This window comes from Podarcis vaucheri, assembly GCF_965113315.1.
Source record: "Podarcis vaucheri genome assembly, chromosome: 9".
Taxonomy (NCBI): Eukaryota; Metazoa; Chordata; class Lepidosauria; order Squamata; family Lacertidae; genus Podarcis; species Podarcis vaucheri.
This window is the reverse complement of record NC_138767.1, coordinates 40,967,053-40,990,868: the sequence shown is the minus strand read 5'-3', so window position 1 is coordinate 40,990,868 and position 23,816 is coordinate 40,967,053. Positions and strand designations below refer to the sequence as shown.

At 43.6% G+C, this 23,816-nt stretch overlaps 1 protein-coding gene across 1 annotated transcript; it reads left to right on the top strand.

Annotated features, from left to right (window-relative positions):
- Nucleotides 1-321: 321 nt before the first annotated feature.
- TMEM154 (transmembrane protein 154) lies at nt 322-23,511 on the top strand. The gene is made up of 6 exons (XM_082237776.1): nt 322-609; nt 9,848-10,165; nt 15,362-15,389; nt 15,763-15,848; nt 18,723-18,780; nt 22,765-23,511. The coding sequence occupies exons 1-6, from the start codon at nt 546-548 to the stop codon at nt 22,778-22,780; spliced, it is 570 nt and encodes a 189-aa protein (XP_082093902.1). The 5' UTR covers nt 322-545; the 3' UTR covers nt 22,781-23,511.
- The last annotated feature ends 305 nt before the right edge of the window (nt 23,512-23,816 follow it).

The following is a 23,816-nucleotide window of genomic DNA, read 5'->3' as shown; positions in this document are numbered from 1 at the left end:
GGCACACTGTGTGTGTGAAGAATTGCTGGTCCACCACATCAGATAGTTTGAGAAGCAAACTTTCATTTTTAAAAGCAATATAAGAAGCCGCCTTAAAGCAAATCAGACTGTTGCTCTATCAAACTCACAGTGACTAGCAGTGGCAACTGAGGATTTCAGACAGGAGTATTTCCCAGCCCTACCTAGAGATGATAAGGATCCAAACTTTTTTCCATGCAAGGCATGTACTTCATCACTGAACTAGATATATTTGAGGCATTCTTGTCTGGGTGGGAAAGAGGCTGTCAGATCTTGAAAACAAGAGAGGATTGCAAGATTCTCACACGTGGATTTTCCTGGTGGTTTCTTTAGCTGAATCAGCAATCGTTGCTCATTTGACAGGCCCAAACTAAATTGCATCACTTCCTACGAGCAATCAGACATAGTGCATCTCCTTAAGGCATCTTACACATCCAACCACAGAGGCAGGAAACAGGAAATGTTCATGTTCTGTACAGCTAAGGGAGAATGAAACAAACTTCGTACCTGATCACAGAGACGCCAACATGCAGAAACACAACTTTATGTTGCCTTTATTTCTGTTGCTCAGCAAAAGACCTGCTTGCTGTGGTAAGTAGAAGTAACATGCTCTCTGCATTGTTAAGGAGAACTAACGATAGAGGCACGTTTTATGCTTGAGGCTATGGAACTGTTTTGAAGTGTCACACCCAGAAAATCTGGTCCCTGCAAAGGCTGTCTGTACAAACTTGCACTCTGTCTTGTAGCTCTTCTTCCAACAGTTTGCTGTCTTTTCTTTCCATGGATTCGTCTTGAGCTACAGATCTGAGGTGTGTTGAGATGTCCGTGAAGCCTTTGTTTCTGAGTCATTGCTGGTTCTGCTGTGTGAGTTTTTGTGTTGTTTTTTAAAGTCCTGTGCTTCTAAGACTGCAGTCCTGTGCACACTTGGCATGAGCACAACTAGACTCAGTGGGTCTTTTCTCTAAGAAGACAGGCAAGGACTGCCTTGTAATATCGGTATTTTATGGGCAAATAAATCCACACTCTCATTGTTATCGCGATAGCTGAATGTATCATATTACTGGGTAGTAAGCTCCTAGAAATATTGAGCATGTAGTGCTGTTTAAGATAGTGTCAGCCCCAGACAATTTGTTTTTGTAGGGCAGCACAGCAAAAAACGTGTTTTGGGGTGTTCTTCTTCCCATGTAAAAATAATTGGGGGTGGAATCATTGTCCTAGTTTTATCTTCATATATTTGAGACCATTGGTGATTAAGTTTCAGTCAGAGCTGACACTCAAATTAATGGACCTAACTTGGTCATCTTCATTCATTTCAATGGATATACTCTAATAAATGGTTGACTATTATTTAAAGTGTCTAAACATGCACATTTTGTACAAGAGAGACAGAGAGGGTAGAAGTTCTTTGTTTTTTCTTTTAATTGTAAAAGGGTTGTCTAAGCATGCTGCACCTAAAGCCAGCAAATTTACCTCAAAAGCAGAAGTCCCATTTGCTGATATTCATAACTGGTTTTGAAGAAAGTGAAAAAGTTTTTCCACAAAGGTTTGGGTTACCACAAGCCTGAGAGTTCCTGTATTTGCTGTGTTTTTCTTTCATTGCTTTAAATTACCCAGTGAGTTTGTTCCTGCTTGTACTTTATAATAATATGAAAAGTGTTCATTCCACCTTCTGTGGGCTTCCTCCCTTGTGTCTGAACTGCAACTGTACCTGACCTGAAGATGGTGGGATAAAATATGAAGAGTGACTTAGCGAGTTATTGAGGGATTCTATTATTCATATAATCTAAATCTTGGTAAAACCCTAGACTGGTAAAGCTAGGTTTCAGACAGGAAGAATTTAGTCACAGGCAAATTTTTAATAAAAGCTGAGGTTGGTAGAGAAGAAAAAAGTCTGCAAGCTCCACAGAGATTGAAGAAAATTGTTGCCACAGGAGAATGGCAGTTTGACTGCCCACCAGCTATGGTAAGCTATAAACGATGACTTATTCTGCACAAGGAAACTGTGCTTGCATTGGTCCTCATTGCTGCTCCCTGCTTAAACAGGGGGAAGAGGAGAAGAGGGTGAAGAAAGAGCTGTAAGTGGAGAGGGACCTTTTCTCCATCCTTTGCCCCCCCCTTGAAAATTCAACAATCCTGCTGCACCTGGAACTGGGTGCAGAGAGTACAGCTGAAAGGGAAACAGCTGTGGGCAGCCTGAGGAAGTGCCATGCACCTTGAGCCTAAAAAAGCAAGGCTAGAGTGAGATGCTAGGGCAGGGGTCAGCAAACATTTTCAGCAGGGGGCCGGTCCACTGTCCCTCAGACCTTGTGGGGGGCTGGACTATATTTTTTGGGGAAAATATGAACGAATTTCTATGCGCCACAAATAACCCAGAGATGCATTTTAAATAAAAGGGCACATTCTACTCATGTAAAAACACGCTGATTCCCAGACCGTCTGCAGGCCAGATTTAGAAGGCGATTGGGCTGGATCCGGTCCCTGGGCCTTAGTTTGCTTACCCATGGGCTAGGGTGATGTTCACTGTTTCTAGGAACTCTTCTCACTGTGAGACTTCTGTGGGTCAACTGAGTTTGTTTGGAGGCTGGAATAGAACCCAGACCCAGATATAATTTTTATCTGTAACTGTGTAATTTGTAATACTTTAAGTTTCCTGTTGTTTCCTGTACACAACTTCAATATATATTTAATATTTTAAGCAGTAATGTATAGAAATTAAATAATCAACCAATAATCAAGGAGCGTCTCCACCGCCATTGTTCAGCCTGAGGTCCAGCTCTGAGGGCCTTCTGGCAGTTCCCTCACTGCGAGAAGTGAGGTTACAGGGAACCAGGCAGAGGGCCTTCTCGGTGGTGGCGCCCGCCCTGTGGGAACCCCCCCCCCAACAGATGTCAAGGAAAAAAAACAACTACTTGACTTTTAGAAGACATCTGAAGGCAACCCTGTTTAGGGAAGTTTTTAATGTCTGATGTTTTATCGTGTTTTTAATATTATGTTGGGAGGCACCCAGAGTGGCTGGGGAAACCCAGCCAGATGGGCAGGGTATGTATGTATGTATGTATGTACGTACGTACGTACGTATGTATGTATGTATGTATGTATGTAAAGGTAAAGGTAAAGGGACCCCTGACCATCAGGTCCAGTCACAGATGACTCGGGTTGTGGTGCTCATCTCGCTTTACTGGCCGAGGGAGCCGGCGTTCAGCTTCCGGGTCATGTGGCCAGCATGACTAAGCTGCTTCTGGTGAACCAGAGCAGCGCATGGAAACACAGTTTACCTTCCTGCCAGAGTGGTACCTATTTATCTACTTGCACTTGACGTGCTTTTGAACTGCTAGGTTGGCAGGAGCAGGGACCGAACAACGGAAGCTCACCCTGTTGCGGGGATTCGAACTGCTGACCTTCTGATCGGCAAGCCCTAGGCTCTGTGGTTTAACCCACAGTGCCACCCACGTCCCTTACGTATGTATGTATGTATGTATGCATGAATGCATGCATGAATGAATGAATACTGGTAATCACTGGGAGGAAACAAATCACAATCCCTGATTTTGTGTTATGCCTGAACCAGGGATCATGGTTTGTTTCGCTCCCAACATACCACAACCTCAGGCAAGGTTTGTTCGTGGCTTAACCAACTGTGGTTATTGGAGCAAAGCAAGCCACAATCCTGAGTTAGAATGCAATGCTAGGCTTTGTCTGCTCCCAGTAAAAATGGGAACGATCAAGGAGAAGCAAAGTATGGGCAGTTTGCTTGTGTGTGGTAAGCCATGGTTTATGACATGGGTGGAGTACCCTTTTGGCCTGGGTGAGACCACCATTTGTCTCCCCTTATCCTAGAGATGTGGGGGTCACCCGTCTGTAAACCATCAAATGACTCATAGGTGGACACATCCACCTGTCATAGAAGAACCACAGGGTGGGGAGTCTCCTTTGCCATAGGGAACTCTCTGGATTTTACCTCCCAATGCTAATCATGTAGCATTTGCAAAGCAGTCCATAAGAGAGACGTCGTCTGTTAAGAACTTTGGGTGTATTGATGTTTTGACTGCCGCCATTTCTTGCAACAGCTTGAGACGCTAAGCTTCTGAACTTTTAAAAATCTCTAAGGAAGTTCTTGCGAAAGGCAACTTCCGAAGAAGAATGAAAGTCTGAAGCGGCTTCTTGCTCAGACAAGTTTCAAGGAAGAGAAACCCAAATATTTTAAAGCATATTAACTTGAAGTATAAATCAAATGCTAGCTTAGGCCTCTGGACAAAATATATGAGCATTTTAGATAGAAATGGCTTTCGAGAAACGAAAGCAGATTTCTCATTGTGAAATAGCCAAGTGCTGGATAAAACTCACTCACAAGCTGGCTTGTTGACGACAGGCTCGGAAAACGTTCCTGGTTTTGGCAGCATTGCTTGCCTTGTCTCCGTATCAAATTTCCAACGATTATTAAAATAATACCATTGTTTGGATCCTCTCCAAATACCTGATCATGATTAAAGACTGAATTGAAAACACAAGACTCCTCAGGTGTTTGAACCCTTTGACACTCATAAGAATGTCAGAAGAACCCTCCTCGCTGGATCAGACCAAAGTCCTGTTATTTACACTAATGTGTGCATTTATATGCACACTTTACCCTGATACATGCATTTATGTACATGTGGCTTGGCTGGAGAACCGCATTGCAATGTTCAAAGAAAGTGTGAATGTTAAAGGATGGCTGTGTTTCTGTTCACATCTTGTTTCAGAGAGTGAGAATTTTTTAAGCTCAATCTTAAAATCCAAACTGAATCAAATTTCACCCCATCCTCATTCACTTCAAGCTGAGTTAGAATATCCTTAATGAGGCTTAGGAGCCTGCAGAAAATAGTAATAACTTCTCCAGACAGGCCACACCTTTGAGTCAGCTCTCTAGGAACTGACTCCTGAGTCCTAGTTGTTTCTCTTCAAGGGCCTACATGCCAGATAGCTGGTTGATAATGCATATATCACACATTCTGTCTCGGATCCTCCTAACTGAGCCCAAATTGTAGCCTAATCTCACAAATGCTTACTTGTATGAAAGTTTCATTAACTTAAAAAGGTAAAGGGACCCCTGAACATTAGGTCCAGTCGTGGCCGACTCTGGGGTTGCAGCGCTCATCTCGCTTTATTGGCAGAGGGAGCTGGCGTACAGCTTCCGGGTCATGTGGCCAGAATAACTAAGCCGCTTCTGGCAAACCAGAGCAGTGCACGGTGGGAACTGTTTCATAAGAATGGTTGCAGTACTCTATCAAGAGTTTTTTTTTATTGTTCAGCCCCCCCCCCCGTTTTAATGTTTATATCAAACGTGCAACTGCCCTACTTTTCCTTCTGTGAATGGAACTGAATCCTGGCTATGGTGTGGGTGGGGTGGGAAAATGGAAATCACATTTTCTTCCTTAGGTATTTCTTGGGGGGGGGCAACCAGTTTGAAAAATGGAGACAGGAGGGATGGATGTACCCCGGGGTAGGAGTGGGGGAAGCCTGCCAAAGTTCAGACAAATAGTTCCATGGACTTTTGTTCTGGAAATTTTACCTTAGTTAATAAAACAACAACAAGTGGAAAACTCACAGTTTTTCCTTCCGCTTACCTGCTCTCCCTACATGAAAGTGTCCTTTGTGAAGAAAAAAAGAGAATGTTATGATTTTAATTGTGTGGGTTTTTTAAAGGAAAAATAATGATTGGGAATGAAGCGGGCCACCTCAGTAGTCAAACTCCACTGCTTACACCCTGCTCTCACATCCAAAACTCAGAGGAGAATGATGACCCACATGTTGACTTAAACATCACACCCCCAAATTCCTGAAGCTAAACCCATCCATCAAAACTAAATACCCACCCCAGCTCTCTCCCCCTTCTCCTTTACAGCTCCTCCTATCTCGAACTCACATTTTCAGTTCCCTGTGTTACTTTAGAAAAGGGGGGACGCTCCCCTGAGGACACATTCTGCCATGTCTCTTAAGACACATGCCAATAAAAAGGAGGATTAGGAGAGGCAACAAATTCTCCTTTAGTTGGGAACACTCTTAATGGGAGGAAATGGAAGAACAGCTTTTCTCTTCTTAAATACCGTAAGTTGTTTCTGGCATAGCTAGAACAAAATATTTGTGTGACATTCCCCTTTTGAAGTTACTTTAATACAAACATAGTATTGCAGGGCATCCCACAGCAATTGTAGTGATTTCCTTTCCTTTTAAGAACAAAAACGCTGATTGAATCGATACAGTTTTACAAGTAATTTAAAAAGAGAGAAAATGGCATTTGCTTACCTACCTGCTCACGTGATTCAGCCCTTCATAGATTTTAGAGAGGTGGTTTCTTCAGGTAACAGATTTTTGGGTATGGGGGTCTTGAAAGGGCAGCAAATCGTTACCTTTTTAGTTCATTATTCTTGTATTTGTACTCTCAGGGAGAGGCCTTTGTAGGATATTTTTTTGGGGGGGGGTACCATTTGCCATTCAATCCTAGGCAGCAAAATGTATTGGGTTTGGCCTCCTCAGGGAAATCTGTCATCTCAAGGGTATTTTATTACCAGTCAATCAATGCGATTTTCATTTCACCTGACTGCCATAACCTTAAAGCACACACCAACATGCTAGTTTGTCCTCTTCTTCCCTGGAAGTACTTGGCGTAACCTTTTATAGCTATTCTGTAAGACCAGTTGATTACATTTCTATTCAGCTTTCCACAAGGGCAAGAGTAGTCAACATGAAGTCCCCCAGATGCTGTGGACTACCTGCAACTCACAGCATGCCTACCACTGGTCTTGCTAGCTGAGGCTGATAGGTGCAGGACCAGCCCAAGACATTTTGCTACCCAAAGTGAAATAGACAATGGCACCCCTCCCATTCCATGTTCAAATGCTGACCAGGTTAGCGTTTGACTTTCACTTCAACACTGGTGATGAGGCAGAGTCCTCCACATACTTGAGGGCAGTGGCCTAGCTTAGGGGGCAGGCCCCATGGTTCACAGAGCTCTGTGTACTTTCTGCCCATCAGCACCTGCTGTTTGAGGTCAGTGTCTCACTCTATCTAGTGGTAGGGTTGGCCCTGGGTGCAAGTTGTAATCCACCACACCACTGGCTACCTCTGCTGCAGAGAGTTCATGCTGGCATCTGTATAAGCGGATTTGCTGAATGCTACTACGATGAATCTTCCTAGAGAAGACCCTGGTGTTGGGAAAGATTGAGGGCACAAGGAGAAGGGGACAACAGAGGACGAGATGGTTGGACAGTGTTCTCGAAGATACCAGCATGAGTTTGACCAAACAGCGGGAGGCAGTAGAAGACAGGAGTGCCTGGAGTGCTCTGGTCCATGGGGTCACGAAGAGTCGGACACGACTAAACAACAACTATGATGAATCCTCCAGCTAAAATTCTGTAGTGCACTTTCAGTGAAATTTCCCTTTCATACTTTTTGGTGACCCCATTTGACACAATGACATCTCTGTCCAGTAAAGATGGGGAAAGGTACTAGCATAGGCATGTGGATTGCAGACTTCTGAGATATTTGACTGCAATATTGGTATGTTACATAGCCAACTGTTGCTTATTTTTATCTCTCGTCCCCATCCCTCCCTAGGAGTCTGGCAGCACAACTGGGAGAGTGAAATGGCTTAGACTGAAGTTATTTTGGGAGCAATTAATTTATAAAGCGTCTGAAGTATGTGCTGCTCTCAAAGGCAGGAACAAATATTTACATCTCACCAACCATAACATCAAGCTTTCGGAATGCCTTCTGAATTTGATACCGGGGGGGGGGGGAGAATGATCTATTATCACCGCCTTTTTATTGGTCAATGCATGTGTGCATATAAAAAAGATTTGCCTTTCCATTCAGTAAGAGAACTCGCTTTCTCAAGGGCGCCAGGTCCCAAATTTGGATCACTTCACTGTGCTCTTTGCCATGACTCCAAGATCACTTTCTGGAGTAGCCACAGCTAATTCAGAAGCCACCTGTTTGTAGTCAGGATGTTCATTCCTCAATAGAGATGTTAATTCCTTTTAATAATGAATGGATAATGAATGAATGAGCATAATTGATTTCTTCATTGTCATGTGAATAAATGAATGGGAAATAGTAATCCATCATATCTGAATGAAAAACAAAATTAAGGGAAATTTGTTCCTTTAGTTTGCACATTTTTACTTTCCTTTAAAGTGTGGTCCCTTTGTCTAATCTGTCTGAAATTTGGCTAGTCTGGTGCCTGAGGATGGAGAAGGGGTGTTGTTGTTTGTGATGGTAATAAAATCAGGGATCCACAAACGTTGGCTAGGCTCCCTTGCCAGCCATTATTTGTGGTAACTACCAGCCCTCTCCCATGCATCCTCTGGCATTCACAGAGAACTTGGGAGAGAAACAGAGTCTGTTCTTATTTGTGTGGGTTATGGAGAGGGTAAGGAAGAATGGAAGTCTTTCCTGCTGTTTGGAAAGGAATCCTGCTATTTCTTACCTGATTGGGGGAAATGTAATGGAAATGAGATCTGCAGGGCAGGGGTTTGTGTGGTGCTGGATGTTCGGATCACCAGAGGACAGTTGCTCGTGGTGAGTTGACAAGCGGATTTGTTGATTCCTAAGTAGAATGCAAGCAAATGTCTTATCCCTTAGACAGAAAATACAGAAGTTACAAGCAGCGGAAAACAGGTGGCGTTTTCATTACAATAACTGAAAACAACAACAGATGCAATTCTGACAAATGGAAACTTAAATTAAACTTTAAAATGAAAAACAAACAGTGATTTTTCTCATGCGCCTCTCATTTTTAAAGTGTGTTTCATTGTACTTATTTAACTGAGGTTTCCCCAGCCATTCGCTTTCCAGCCTTCCAGATACAGCTGTATGCCTAAAGCTCAGCACAGTAGCTCTCAACTTTATTCTGCTTTTGAGATTTAGGATTTTTTTTTAAAAAAATCAAAAAATCTTTTGTTCCCTTTTGTTCTGAACAGCTGTATAAATTTGGGGCTGTTCTGTGCTGCATCTTCAGTATAACTTTTTGGAAGAACATGTTTTTTATTGTGAGCATGTCACGCTGTAAATATTTGTTCATAATTTTTGTGTGTGAATTGAATACCATGTACCATTGTATAATAGTAGCTTTCATAAAGCAAACCATAAATATACTGCCTTTTCTTACCAAAAAACCCAACAAACCAACTTTATTTTCCTAAATGCTTTGTAGTGATTTGCAAACTCAGTGCTCCACTACAACGTCTAGATTTACAACACACTGGGTTTAACAAAATCTCTGTAGAAACCATTATAGATCCAAAGGACACAGTTGTGAGTTGTTATGTAATCAGAAGATGTGGGTCACAAGGAAAATGCCAAGTCTAAGATCCCATTGCCAATAACAGTTTTTGAGCAGCCATGCGGTCAAGGATGCTTCTTGAGTACCTCATCAGAAAATGAATGGATTTTTTTTTTAAAAAAGCTCATTTGCTAAAATTTATTTTTAGTTCCACTTATCCAAATAAAAGTGATATATACTTGTCCACCCGCCCCCCACCCCGGCCAGATTAAGACCTTTAGAAACCCTAAGCACTTAGAAGATTATGGGGCCCCCATAGATATATTCAAAATATAAACAATAATAAACTGTAAAATAAAATGTTATGTTTTGATATGAAACAAAACCTGCAGTGAGATAGAAAATACTGTTTATTTTTATACTTTCACTTTATTTATATTGGGGGGGGGGGAGTTCTCCTACTTTTTCTGATGGAAAAATTATGTGGTGACCCCTTCCCTTGATACCCTAAGCACGTGCTCATTTTGCTTAATGGTTAACCCAGCCCTGTCCCCCCCCCCCATTTGGCAGGCTCTACAACAGCACCGGCAGATGAAGAATATTCAGGGCATGGCTTGACATCACCTGTTACCACAGAAGTACCTGTACTGAATACACTGGGATCACCTACACCTGCTATGATTTTGACAACTAGTGACCAGGGTGTGCAAACTGCCGCTACATCCACAGAAGCAGAGAATTCGGAAATGGAAACCACGGCCTCTGCAGAAATGGAAGACCTGCATCCTGCTTTGATATACGGAGTCCCGGCTGCTCTGCTTCTAGTCCTGATTGTTTTGATGGTTGTCTTCATTGTAAGACGTCGGAAGCAGAAACCACCCAAGCAAGGTAGATAGTAAAGTTTCTTGGGTGATGTGTGAAGGACCATCTTAGATTATATATATATATGGAGGAGCAGGATTGCCAGCTTGGCCCCTTGACCGTGGGTGCCCAGTGTCGTGGGTTCTATGCAGTGTGCATGGCCTGGACACTGAAATTTGTGGGTGCCCAGCCCCTTCATGGGGAATTTTGTGGGTGTTTGGGCACTCAGGGCCCCAGGGAGCTGGCACCTATGCAGAGGAGACAACTGGCTATCACATGGTCAATGTCTGAATTGGATTTAACTCTTGAATTAGGTCTAACTTTAGTTTAGGAGGTGGCGCTGTGGGTTAAACCACAAAGCCTAGGACTTGCCGATCAGAAGGTCAGCGGTTCGAATCCCCGTGACGGGGTGAGCTCCTGTTGCTCAGTCCCTACTCCTGCCAACCTGGCAGTTTGAAAGCACATCAAAGTGCAAATAGATAAATAGGTACCACTCCGGCGGGAAGGTAAACAGTGTTTCTGTGCGCTGCTCTGGTTCACCAGAAGCAGCTTGGTCATGCTGGCCACATGACCTGGAAGCTGTCTGCGGACAAACGGCAGCTCCCTCGGCCAATAAAGCAAGATGAGCGCCGCAACCCCAGAGTCGGTCACGACTGGACCTAATGGTCAGGGGTCCCTTTACCTTTTTACTGTATATGAGCTGAAATATGTGCTATATCGCTAAGTTTATTTCTAACTACTCAGGACAGAAAAAATATGCATCTGCTCTCTGTGTCAGTGAACAACTGAAACAAAGAAACAGGAAACCAGTAACATCAACATCCGTCTCCTGTCTCCCATGAGACTTCCAACAGTCTGGAATGTAGACAGAGTCTTGTGACTCCAAAAACTACACAGTGGCATAAACAGAAATCCAACATATGGGGATTTCAGCAGCTGGCCTACCTCTAACTTCTGGCCATTGGGTTGAAGGTTAAGATTGGATCCTATGCTCATACAATTGCATGTGTATATAATGCATGATAACAATATTCTCTCAGGTTACCTGTGGGGTGACATATATTTTGTTGCAAATCAGTCCAGGGTGGCATTCTGTGTGATTCCTCGCAGCCCCCAAAACAAAAGAGAATACATTTTCTATTCACTGTGATAGGGAATAGACCCAGGAGGCAAAGCTCATGGTCTAGAAGGAAGGGAAGATGATTTCTGCAGCCTATGCTTGAGCATTGGGATTTTGAGCCCTCAGTGCCTCGTATATTCCATGCTGCTGAACAGTGTTGTTGAAAACCAGGCACATTTCTGAATTCCTCAGGAGACTATTATTTGGCTAAACACAATTCCAGTGCAAACAAGAAATCCCACTTAACCTGGTCTGACTGTGCTTCTTAGTCCCCACTGCTTATCTCTCTTGTCCAGGACAGTTATAATGGGATTTTCTTGGCTTTTCGGCTCTTTCTCAAGGGTGTTTGGCCATAGATAATTCCCCTTGCCATTTTTCTTATACTTGCCCTTATACTTACTACAGTATTGGATTTATGCCTCTCCAATAAAGAAAGAGGAGGAAATAAGGCTGCCTCAAAAATTAATTTTATTCTTCACATTTCCCCTCACAAAGGTCTTCCAGGATAAACGTGGCAATTGCACCTACCGCTTGCTAAGATCCAAACATGCTGCAGGAGAATCGTGGGATTGTGATGTCTTTAATCCGCCAGCTAGAAGGATAATGCAATCCAGGAAACGACATGTTTCCCTTGACAATGATTCTGCTTATGATGCAATGGAAAGGGGAAACGGGCAGAGCCTTTAGAAAAGATACAGTGAAATATAAAGGGCTGGTAACAGTGGGAGAAGCTTTAAGATGGTGATTGGACATGCACAGATTCAAATATTTAAAATATACAAGCAGTGGTTTAATAGTCTGATGGCTAATGAAGCTTATGAGTATTGGTATATAAGCATACAGGGCAACTGTCCACAGGCATATTTTCAGTTGCAACGCCATGAATTCTTGGCATTGGTTTTTGGTTGTGTGTTTTTCTCCTGCTTGTGATACTTTGGCTGAGTGTGCACCATATCCTTAAAGCACAGTCTAGGCACCCCCACCCCAAAGAATCATGGGAACTGTAGTTTGTTAAGGCTGCTGGGAGCTCCATGAGGGTTAAACATCAGTTCCTAGGATGGGGGGCAGTGGGATGCAGTGGCATAGCATGGGGGGCTCACCCGGGCACAAAAATTGTTAAGGGTGCAAAATTTCAACACCTGGTGCTGTCTCAATACAGCTACATGCTTCCGTTGCTGAGCTCCGTTGAAAACAGCTTCTCCATGAGAACCAGGAAGTGACCTCCCCAGATAACAGAGCAGCTCTTCTTTTTTTATCTCTGTGGCTGCAATCTCCTGGGTGACTCAAACCCTGCAATGCACACCTAGATTAAGGAACAGGGTAATTGAGTACATTCTCAACCCAGAAATTTGTTTTCAGTACCAAAACTAAACTCGCAATCCCCATGCACAAAAATGCATTTCTAGTTCCTCTGCCCCCACCCCAGCTTTCTTCATTCAGCGGGGGGGGGGGGGAGATCTTTCCTTGTTTTCAAATTATTTTTGATTTTTTTCTTCAAAAAATGTTTAGGCGTACTCTCATTTTGACTCAATAAAATCACTGGGAAAAGAAATGAAGCCGCCATCGGAGGTGGTAACAATGAAATTGACCAATCACCATGCTAGATTCCAACTCCTACTTCACACATTAAACGCTCTCTTCCATCTGAGACTCAGGAAACACCATGACAGGAAATTAGGCCGCCATTGGGGGTAGCAACAGAACTGATGATTCACCGTGCTAGAGAAGAAACTAATTTTTTTCTCGTTTCTTTTCCTGTTAGATTCACAAAATATTTAGGGGTATGCATACCCCTGCATACCCCCAGAAAAAGCACTGTGTATTACTCAGAAATCTACTATTAGAACCCAATCTACTTTTCCCACCAATGACTGAGGCTGCAATCCTATACAGTCGTACCTTGGTTCTCGAACGGAATCCGTTCCGGAAGTCCGTTCAACTTCCAAAAACATTCGAAAACCAAGGCGGAGCTTCCAATTGGCTGCAGGAGTTTCCTGCACTCAATCAGAAGCCACGGAAACCACATTGGACGTTCAGCTTCCAAAAAACTTTGCAAACCAGAACACTCACTTCTGGGTTTGCGGTGTTTGGAAGCCAAAACATTTGAGTCACAAGGCGTTTGAGAACCAAGGTACGACTGTACATGCTTTCATGGGACTGGATCCCATAGAACACAGCTGTTATGGTCCGAGCCTCAAGCAATAGCCAGAATTCTCAGATGGAGGAGAACTGAAGTGGTCAAGTCCATGACTACCAAACCACTGGCTGAAGAACACAGTTGGGTTCCTCATCCTGAACCTGAGTCTGGCAGACAGGAACTTGCTGCACCAGGACTGCTAGAACACTCACCCCTCCCTTAACCCAATTCACCCAAGAAGCCAAGCTCTTCTTGCTCCACAACACCTGTTCAACAGTACGGGGAGCAACCCCAGAGGAGAATGCACTCATTGTACACCAGGGAATTTTGTCAGACTGAGGGCTGCTTTCCTTTGTAGGCAACTTCCTGGGGGCAATGTATCAGTGGTGGGCAGGGCCCGAAGCAATAGTGGGCAGAGCAATTCTACACACACGCCCCATCAGTACCCTCCATCCAGGAAAGCAAGAGGCATTATTGGAGTTTAAGGACACATTCTAACCAGATAAGAACACCCAAGGAGGATAGTAGGCAGGGTTCGAGATGAATGCAGCCTGGGAAGAAGTTGGGGCCTGTGGAGCCAGATTGTGGCCCTCCAGGCATTCCATCAGCCTCTGGGCCTGAGGTTTCCTGTTCCTGTTTTAAGTAGCCACACTCCTCAGGTAGCAGGCAGTGGAGTCTAGGAAGAGTAATCTGGACAGAGTGGTCCATTCACCTTCTCCTTCCATTGGAACAAGTGGCTCACTGAGAGCTCTCCGAGGTCCTGCTGCTCCAGGCTGCCATGTGGAGTACCCCTGCCACACCCCATGAGCTTTTGCTTGAGGTCAGGTCAAGCTGTGAATTATTTGTCATACCAACTGTGAATCATCTGTACTGACGAAAGGTGCAGCCTATATAGCATATTTTGGGGGTGGAACTTTCAACAGAACTTGAGGCATTGTGGAGACGGCATGGTTAAGTCTGTGGTCCAACCCATCAATGTTTCTGCTGGGAAAAGTGAATCAGTGCCTACATCCTTCCCCCTGTCCTTTCCTCCCTCCTATACCTTGCTAGGTATAAAAGACACATTTCCTTTCAGTTGTTCAGAAGACAGTTTCCTCCTTTAAAAATACCACATCCTAACCTCCAATGGATGTGGTTTCCCCTCTGGTGTTTCATCTGGTGTTTCATCCACCTGCATCTCTCCTGGCAATTACTCTTTCCTTGGTTTATTTTCCTTCGTTGCTCTGTGCTCTCAGATGCCTTTCTCTCCAGGTTTTAGGTGTTTGTGTGTGTTTGCGTTTTCATCTTGCCCCTTATCTGTAATCTGCTACAGTCTCTGTTCATAAACAGGTGCACTGCACATGTACAGCATTAGGCTGTGTGGAAGTAAACAACTTTTATCACAGTTGTTGACTTCTCATTATGTTGCTTTCACTGTTGGAACCCGTTAGCCTCAAGAAATTCATTGCTTCCAGTCTCCTGTTCACCGCTAGACTCTGATTTGAATATTAATGCAGCTTGGCTGTAGTCAACATCTTAAATTTACCTCAGCTACTAATTTCAACTTGGGCTTAATATCCATTTTACTGCATTTTACTTTCTAGCTGCCTCCAAGTTCATATGTTTTTCTTTCTTTCTTCTTCTTCTTCTTCTTCTTCTTCTTCTTCTTCTTCTTCTTCTTGGCTTTGTGCATAATAATTATTCAGGAAGGTAAAGGATGTAATCCTGGCCCAATTTGCCTCATACTATTTCTCAACCTTGTGCCCTCCGGGTATTTTGGATTGAAAAGCCTCTGACATCACAAATCAACAGAGCAAGAATGGATAACCAAGGGAAAGGGGGAAGGGAATGGAGTATAGCTGGGTTGAATCTTGAGCAGGAGCATTCTACTTTGCAATATTTAATTGCCAGCCCACAGTGCATCTCTCTATCTCTTTTTTAAATGAATCATTTACTTCTTTCTGAAATGCATTTCATTTTATTTCAGAGGAACTAGCAAGTGAAAGCTGTAAAAGGTAAGACTGCTTCCTGTTCATATCAACAGTTGTGGAACTGTTCTCATGGCCTAGGGCCACATAGACTCTTCAGTATGACAGAACCACATCTATTTTTTTAAAAAATGGCTATCATCTTTAGGCGATGTCCCCCATATTGCAACAATGGGATCTACTGAACTAGTAGTTTATTGTATTAGCTTTATTCCAGATTTAGTAACGTTTATTGATTCAACAGCTCACACAATGATGCTCTTTTCTAAATTAAGCACACCGACAGCTAAATACTTAAATACAGCCTAACACATGGATTGATTTTAAAATGGTATTAAAAATATCTGTCTAACAATTCTAAACTGCATGGTCCAAAATATGTTTTTGTTTTCTTACTCAGTCCTATTTTTGAAGAAGACACACCCTCTGTAATGGAAATAGAGATGGAAGAGCTTGATAAATGGATGAGCAGCTTAAAACGAAATAGTATGTATTGATCTCATTCTACTCTTGGACCTTTTTCTTTTCTAACAAGCCCATCTCTTCCCACTGTCTTTGCCTAAGTTCTCTAAAATGCATTTAAGTCTATAATCTGAAATACTAAAATAGTAGCAGACGATAACTGCTCTTTAAATATTGAGGGGATTGAAAAATAGATGTGTGTCCCTTTAAGGTGATGTAGTTTTTATTTCAAAGCCTAAATATTTGTAGCCATTTCAATATAGCAAGTGGCTTCTCTTAGAGTGGTGTGTGTTTTAGTATTAAGGAGTGTTTTTTGGCATTAATTTGTGATATGCTTCACCACTATTGACTCATGGCTCCTAGCACTTTTTATTCACTCCCGTCTCCAGGATCATCTTACAGGCGTGTTGCTATGACCACATCGTTTCCTCCTTGCAGTCTTTTTAGGTTTGCTATCTACTCCTCCATTACCTGGAATGAAATCATTGTTTTCTCCACAAGCAGATGGCTAGTTGTGATTATTGTCCAATCTGGAAGAGAGCTGGGCATATCCAATTATTCTTAAACCTATGTCTCCTGGCTTCTTATTCCAATCTGCATGCTTGTTTGCCTCAAACACTGTATATTAAATCAAGCTTCTTGGCACAGGGAATGTGGTATCAATATCTTATTCCAAGAGGTTTGCAAAACATAGCTGCTGGGGGGGGGGGAAGACATAAAAAACAGAGAAAGGGCTGAAATACATGTAGGCACCAAGGTACCCAGACCACAGGTAGTGCCATAAAGTCACTGTGGTCTAGTGGAAAGAATAATACAAGTACAAACGTGGGCCCAAGGTTGCTTCCAGATGACCTGTTTATTCAGCATTCATCCTGATTGGTTTCCACAATGTTTGCGGGAAGGTTATACAATGTCAACTGCTTATTGAACATTCATCCTGAGTTGCTTGCAGGGAGATTATATGACATCTCATCAAGCAGTTGCTATCCCACAGTTTCCACTGCATTTTCCTCTTACTTTCCAATGATAAAAGTCTGTTTTTTCCTGGGGTGGGTGAGTGGGTTTGTTCTGCAAGAGCTCCACTTTAATTGTACAGCCTGAATTTGCTGACATGCCACTGTATTCCACCTGGAAAGAGTGACAGTATGGAAGCACCCTAAGTTGCTGCTCAGAAAGGACTCACTAGGTGATCACGGTCAAGTTGCTCCCTTAAAGCCTCAATACCCTGATAACAGAGGATGGTCTCACCAAGCTGTTGAAAAGACCTTGCATACCTAGGGCCTGGTTCAAAGACTGTGCAAAAGGGGAAAACTGTGCACAATGACACAAATATTGAGTATGGCAAGTCACCTGCATCCACATCAGAACCTCCTCCCCTTTCACTCTATGCCTGTTACTTGACATTACAGGGACCTCTTCTACACTCATATGGCTTTGGTAATCTACATAGGATAGTAGCTGTTTTCTTGAGATCTGATCTCCGTAGATTATTAGAGGTGCTCTATGTGCAACAAGATACGATATGTACCTTTGCAAGGTAAAAGAGTGGATTGGAATAACCTCAAGGCTATTATGGTTGCTATTGTTGTTAACGTAAAGTGAGTAATTTGCTCACTGTTCGGACTGGTGAAACCCTATGTCCTACAGACATTTTTTTGGGGTCACAGCTTGATTTGATGTTTGAATCGCTAATAATTTCTGTAAGCATGTATATCACTTTTGTGCGTAGCTATTAACAACAAGTAGTGATATGAATCCTCCCTGCCCACAAAAAAAACTTTTTCTGTTTCCCCCAAATTCTTTTGGAGATAATGGGGGAGGGGATTTCTTAACCCCCTCAAAAAATCCTTCACATAGCTTAAGACTACTATTTTTTCCAAGTCATGCTTCTTGAAGAAGGGACTGTAGAGTAAAGTCCCATACAACTAAACACAGAAGCCTTATGTCCAACTTGTAAGGCCTCCAGGTAAGCAAATTGGTAGGCATACCTTGCCTGCTGATCAAATGACTTTGGGAAAGCATTAGATATCCATAATATGTAGATGAGGGGCCTACCCCGTGGGCCTTCAGATGTTGCTGGACTTCAGCTCCCACCACCACTCACTGTTGGCCATGTTGGCTGGGGCTGATGGGAGCTGTAGTCCAACATCTGGAGGACCACAGGTTAGCAACCCCTGCTCTGGTCTATACCTTTACAGATTTGTGCAATACTATGGAAATACTATCAACTAACGGCAACATTGGAGTGAAGAGCCCTGGTGCTTAAATCTCTAGCACCAGATAGGAGAAGTTTATTGGTGTGAACATGGCCATCCTCCTTAGACTAGGCACCTATGCTTAGTTCACATTTAATTTGGCATCAGTGGGTTTGGCGCTCTATCCTATGCCTGACGCAGTAAGCTGTGGTGAGCCTGACATTACGGTACCTGGCAGAAGACACAGAGCCTGCCTTTAAAAGCGAAGCCCTGACCTTGCTAGGGGTCTTCAAAGTTTGCCACTACTCGATGGGTGCTACCCAGCAACAGCATGAAAAGGACAACAGCACACAAACTCACCAGCTGGAGTAATCCAGCAGAATAACAGACGTGACATAAACAATTGTATGATGGGCAATTTAGTATTATCTCTCTTATTTTTAGCTTGTGACAAAGGCAAGGTGCTAGAAATGGGTGCTCTGCGCATATATATATATAATATAAATAAAACAAAGGTTACTATGGCTTCTGACTGATCCACAAGGGTTTTAAATGGGCTAATGGTTGCAGACATAATAATAAAAATAAAAAATGATGTCCAGGTCCTTGAGGAGTCTACAGTGCAGTCATTGCTATTCAAATTGAACAGACGTTCACAAAATTCCCCAGGCTAATAGTTTCACTGTCTCCAATCTTTTCTTAGCTGAATGTGAATATTTGCCTTCCGTGAAAGAAGAAAAAGACTGCAATGCCAGCCCAAGGTACTTGCGATTCTCCAATTACACTTCTGAAAGGGACACTGTCAGCTTCAATAGATCCAAAATTGAACAATGGTCTCTTCTTCTTTGCAGATGACCCTGAAATCTATTTTGCTTATCAACATTACTCTGTTGTTTGAGGCACAGGATAGATTTGCTAGCCCACTTCTGCCCCACCACTGAGAGATGGGGTTTTATTAGTCTCGTTGGCGAGATGGATGCGGAACTTCATTTTGTGAACTGTCCGCTGCTAATTCAATATATCTTTTTGGAAGGGATTATTCCTTAGATGGAGTTGTGTTTCTGTCCAGCTCACTGGTTCTATACATGCTGAGTGGCTAGTATAATAAGAAAATTCAACGATGTAGCTGATATATGTGTTGAAGGTACAAAGACATTTTGTGGTTGCATTTTAAACAGACGATTGGCCACTGTTTTAGTAATTAGGTAAAGGTAAAGGGACCCCTGACCATTAGGTCCAGTCATGACCCACTCTGGGGTTGCGGCGCTCATCTCACTTTATTGGCTGAGGGAGCCGGTGTACAGCTTCCGGGTCATGTGGCCAGCATGACTAAGCTGCTTCTGGCGAACCAGAGCAGCGCATGGAAACACAGTTTACCTTCCTGCCAGAGTGGTACCTATTTATCTACTTGCACTTTGATGTGCTTTCAAACTGCTAGGTTGGCAGGAGCTGGGACTGAGCAATGGGAGCTCACCCCATTGCGGGGATTCAAACCACTGACCTTCTGATCGGCAAGTCCTAGGCTCTGTGGTTTAACCCACAGCGCCACCCTCGTCCCGGTCTAGTAATTGTGAACTACAAAAAAAGAAAAAGAAAATTAACACAATGAATGCACTTTCCAAAGCACTTTTCACCCCCAGTTTCTTCATGAATATATCCTAGAATTTGCCTTTTGGTTGCTCCTTTACCTCTCACAAGCCAGAAATATTAAGGGGAAGGGCTACAGTTCAGTGGTGTCAGGGCTGCCTCAGGTCTCAGCTCACAAAAGACCAACGCCAGGCTCTTCTTATATACAAGGATGTTTATTGCAGTTCATTATTGGTTCCACAACCGAGGCGCGCAGCCCCGCGTCTCTTAGCCTAGACATTTGAAGTCCCCTCTGAATCGGTCCCGCCTCTACACCAGTTTAAGAGGCTTGTGCTAGACCACCTCTTCCTGTCCTTTCTTTTCCGCAGGGTCTTTCTGCCCCCCTGGGTTCCTTCCCTCCTGCTTTCCCCTGACGCGGATCCCTCAGATGCCTGCTCCCCCCTCCTTCGTGCTTTGGGGCCAGGCTCCTCCTCCGGGCTCTCTGCATTTCCGCGCGCCTCCACATTTGAACTTGACGCGCGCTCGCTACCCCTGACCTTCCTTTTGACACTTACACTACTCCCTGTACTACCCTCCGCCCCTTCCGGCAGGACGTCCTGCCCCGATCTCCTTCCCCTGTCTCCTTCCTGCTCTGCTCCGTGTGTCACACTGGGAACTCCACCCTTCTCACTCCGTTCCTCCTGGGAAGCCGACCCCGATCTCCCACTCCTACTCGGGGTTTCCCTGCTGCTTCCCTGCTCCTGGCAAGTCCCCCCTTTGACCCCCCTTGGCTTGACCAGGGGCGCCCCCTTCTGGGAATCCTCCGATTCACTTGAGAGACTCATGGAAGACCTCAAGTCATTGTCATCCTCCTCCTCACTGTCCTGGGATTCTTCCCCATCGCTCTCCGTCTCCCCCCTCACCTGTGCCTCTGTCCCTGAACCCCTGACAAGTGGCTTAGCATCTGCTTCCCATGCAGAAGTCCCTGGTTCATTCCCCAGCATTTTCAGGTAGGGCTGGGAGCATATTCAGTCTGAAACCCCAGAAAGCCACTGCTACTCAGTGTAAGACAATACTGAACTAGAGAGACTACTGTTGTGACTCAGGTTCCTATGCTTTCAATGTTTGTTTTTAGGGTGGCAGAAAATTTCCATGTTTGGGTGGCGGCGGGTGGGGAGAAGGGCAGTATTTGAAATCGCACGCCTTTGCTGCATTTCCAAGATGCTGGAATAAAACGTTGAATGGTCGCGCTCGAAAACTGGCTGTGTAAATCAGTGGTGAGCAAACTTCAGGCTTCAGGGATCTCCTTTATTTTGACAGGAGCCACTGAGGTCCACCAACCAGAGCCAGTACAAAATAGCAGCAGGGGACAGAGCCTCCTGTTTTGTGGGAGGAGGCACAGCAATTGCCTACCGCACCTCATAAACATCTTGAGTTACTACAGATTAGGGATTCTAAACAGAAACCTCTAAAGCTAGTCTGTGGGGCTGCAGTAAGCCATGGTCAAAGGAAACCAAGAAATGCTAATATTTTACAGGTGAGGAACATAGAAAGGGGGTTACTTGAAGATTTTACTTGCTATTGTTAGACCACTGGAAGTCAGAAAGCTTTTTACTGTGACTCGCACAGAGATCTGCAAGTAGATCCTAATCTACTCTTCACCCATCCCTTCTGTAAATAAAAGAGCAGCGTGGATTTCTGGGAGGGAGGGGAGGAGAAAGAATCACTGGGACCACTAGGTGGCTCTGCTTTATTATGAATCATGGCAATAGTGTAGGCTTGTGCCCTTTATGATATGCTACTTGAAATTAGATATGTTTTGCTAAGGGAAAAGGCATAGAGAGCTTCAGGTGACAACGAACACCCCTGAGAGAATTAAAGCGTGAGATGCGAGAACAAAGGTGTCTAATCAAGTGCCCTGAGGACACTTCTGTGGACGTTTCCTCCAGGGTAATTTGCTGCAGTTCAGTGTAAGCAGTCAGCAGATTTTCTTCACTCAGATAGGCTGGATTGTAGCAACCAATCAGTAAGATTGGGGAAGTGGGGATCTGCCAGCAAAGGTTATCAAACCATCACCGTCTCATCCAATTGATTCTGTGGTGGGATTGAATTTTTGGATTGTTCTGGTTTGTGGGACCTACTTTTGCATTTTACAAGAATGCGTCCCCCCCCTCCGAGGTTATCCAGATGCAGAATAATGACTCAGGGAAGCAAAGTTGGGTGCGACATGGTGGTTCATAAGTGTGACTTGTGATGGAAACTGTTCGACACCCCCCCCCCCATCTTGCTGTGTGCACCAGACTGGAATGCTCCTCCTTATCTTCTTGTTTAACCACTCACCCCAACTGGTGAGTGAGGCATCCCAGGCCTGCAGGCCAATTGCCTGGCAGTGGTGGCACCAAAGCAACTGTTACAGACAGTGAAATCGTGAGGACCAAAAAGGCAGAAAGGGACCTGTGGTATAAAGAAAGCAAGGAACGGTAGATAAAGTGCTGGAAGGAAGCTGGCAAGAAAAGATCATCAGTCACTCAGCACATGAAATCAAAGACTTTGCAGGCAATAGATTCTTGAAGGAAATCCCATGCTAATTACGTTGCACCACAGATCCACAGAGATTGTGAGTTTTGAGCTGGCCCATAATCAATCTTGGTTTCTTCTGGTTATCGGCAAGGGAAGAGATCAGAGATTGGCAACAACAACCTCACAACAGATCAAGATATGGGGGATTTCTTTCATTGTGCCAACGTATGTTGCAAAGAGAGTGTGTAAACATTCGAATTTCAGTTCAGTCTTAACCTAATCATAACACTTTTGCAGAAAATTAACAGCCTTTTAATTCAGTACGATACTAGGTTCTGTGTAACTCAGACATTTGAATGCTTGATGCTAGTCCAATAGTAACACGTGCTCTTTCTCATTCTATACACACCGTGTGGCAATGGAACAATCTAGGTCAGGGGTTTAATAGTTTTAAAATAAAAAATGTGAAGGGCAGGGGGCCTAGGGGGGCCAAGAGGGTATATGATGGCACCCTTGGGTGTCACACTGGGGATCCCAGGTCTAAGGAAGAACTGACCACATTTTTTAAAAAACAACCACCTAATTGTGTGTGTTAGGAAAGTACAATGTTCAAATGTGGAAACACCTGCTAATTATTTTATTAAACAATGTTTACACAGTGACTGCGAATCTTGAAATCAAGAAGGCATTGCATGGATTGAAGTAAGAAACAGCAAACCTTATAATTCCTGAGATCTGGGGTGATCTGGATTTGAGTTTCCTTCACCTGAAACAGTCAAGGATGCTAATGCATTTGTCCTTCCCTGCTGCTTCTGTTCCTCATCATGATGACATCAGTTCTGCAAAGCAAAGGTCCTGGGGAAAAAATTCTGCTGTGAAATTCACAAGGAATAGGAAGAGTGCAATCCTCTTTCAGACATTTCCCGGAGCAATTCATTCCCGCCCCCCTTGATCAATCACGTTATGGTATTATTTTGTAAGGTTGCCCGTTACACTAATGTTTTTTTATGTACAAAGGACACTGTGTCCTTGGTTCTGAATTTCTTTGCTCCTGTGTGTTTAAATCACAGTTCTGAAATACAATCCAAGGAACTGGCATTTAATTTTCTTTCTGGTAATGATGGTGATACCTCACACAGATTTGAACAGATGAGGGCAACAGAAACGGGCAATCATTCTATAAATGAATGTAGCATGGACATCATTTCAAACAACCAGGAGCTGTCAGAGGATTTGGGACAAGGAAATACAGCAAGATTTGAAAAGCTTGTATTGTGTCGATATGGATGATGTCATTATATAGTTGAGTCACTAGATGGTGCTGGACTGGTATGTGAAGCGAGCCAGGAGTTTCCTGTTACTGTTCTTTTTAAAGAGACATAATAAAGTTCTTTTCTAGCTTCCTAGTATGCCCTCTAAGTCTTCCATGACAGTGTTCTACTTTTGGTTTCATGGAGTCCAAACTTCTCTTGTAAATCTTAGGAGCAGGTTTATCCACCTTGTAATTACCTCCAATGGTGCTTGCCAGTCCTTCGGAGAAAGATAGTCTCTTGTCTTTACTTTCTTGAAAGCTGTTTTAAATTGTTTTTATTATTGTTTTTAAGGCTGTAACCTAGCCTGGGACCTTAAATAAATAATGCTTCAATGGTGGGATATTTCCTCCGAATGCTACTTGCTTAGAAGAAATGTAGAGGATTGAACATAACTTTGG

Excerpts from the sequence above, each read along its gene's own strand:
- TMEM154 (XM_082237776.1), top strand. The coding sequence starts at position 546 with ATGCAGAAACACAACTTTATGTTGCCTTTATTTCTGTTGCTCAGCAAA. Across the intron at positions 10,166-15,361 it reads GCAGAAACCACCCAAGCAAG|AGGAACTAGCAAGTGAAAGC; the intron begins GTAGATAGTAAA and ends ATTTTATTTCAG. Across the intron at positions 15,849-18,722 it reads GAGCAGCTTAAAACGAAATA|CTGAATGTGAATATTTGCCT; the intron begins GTATGTATTGAT and ends ATCTTTTCTTAG.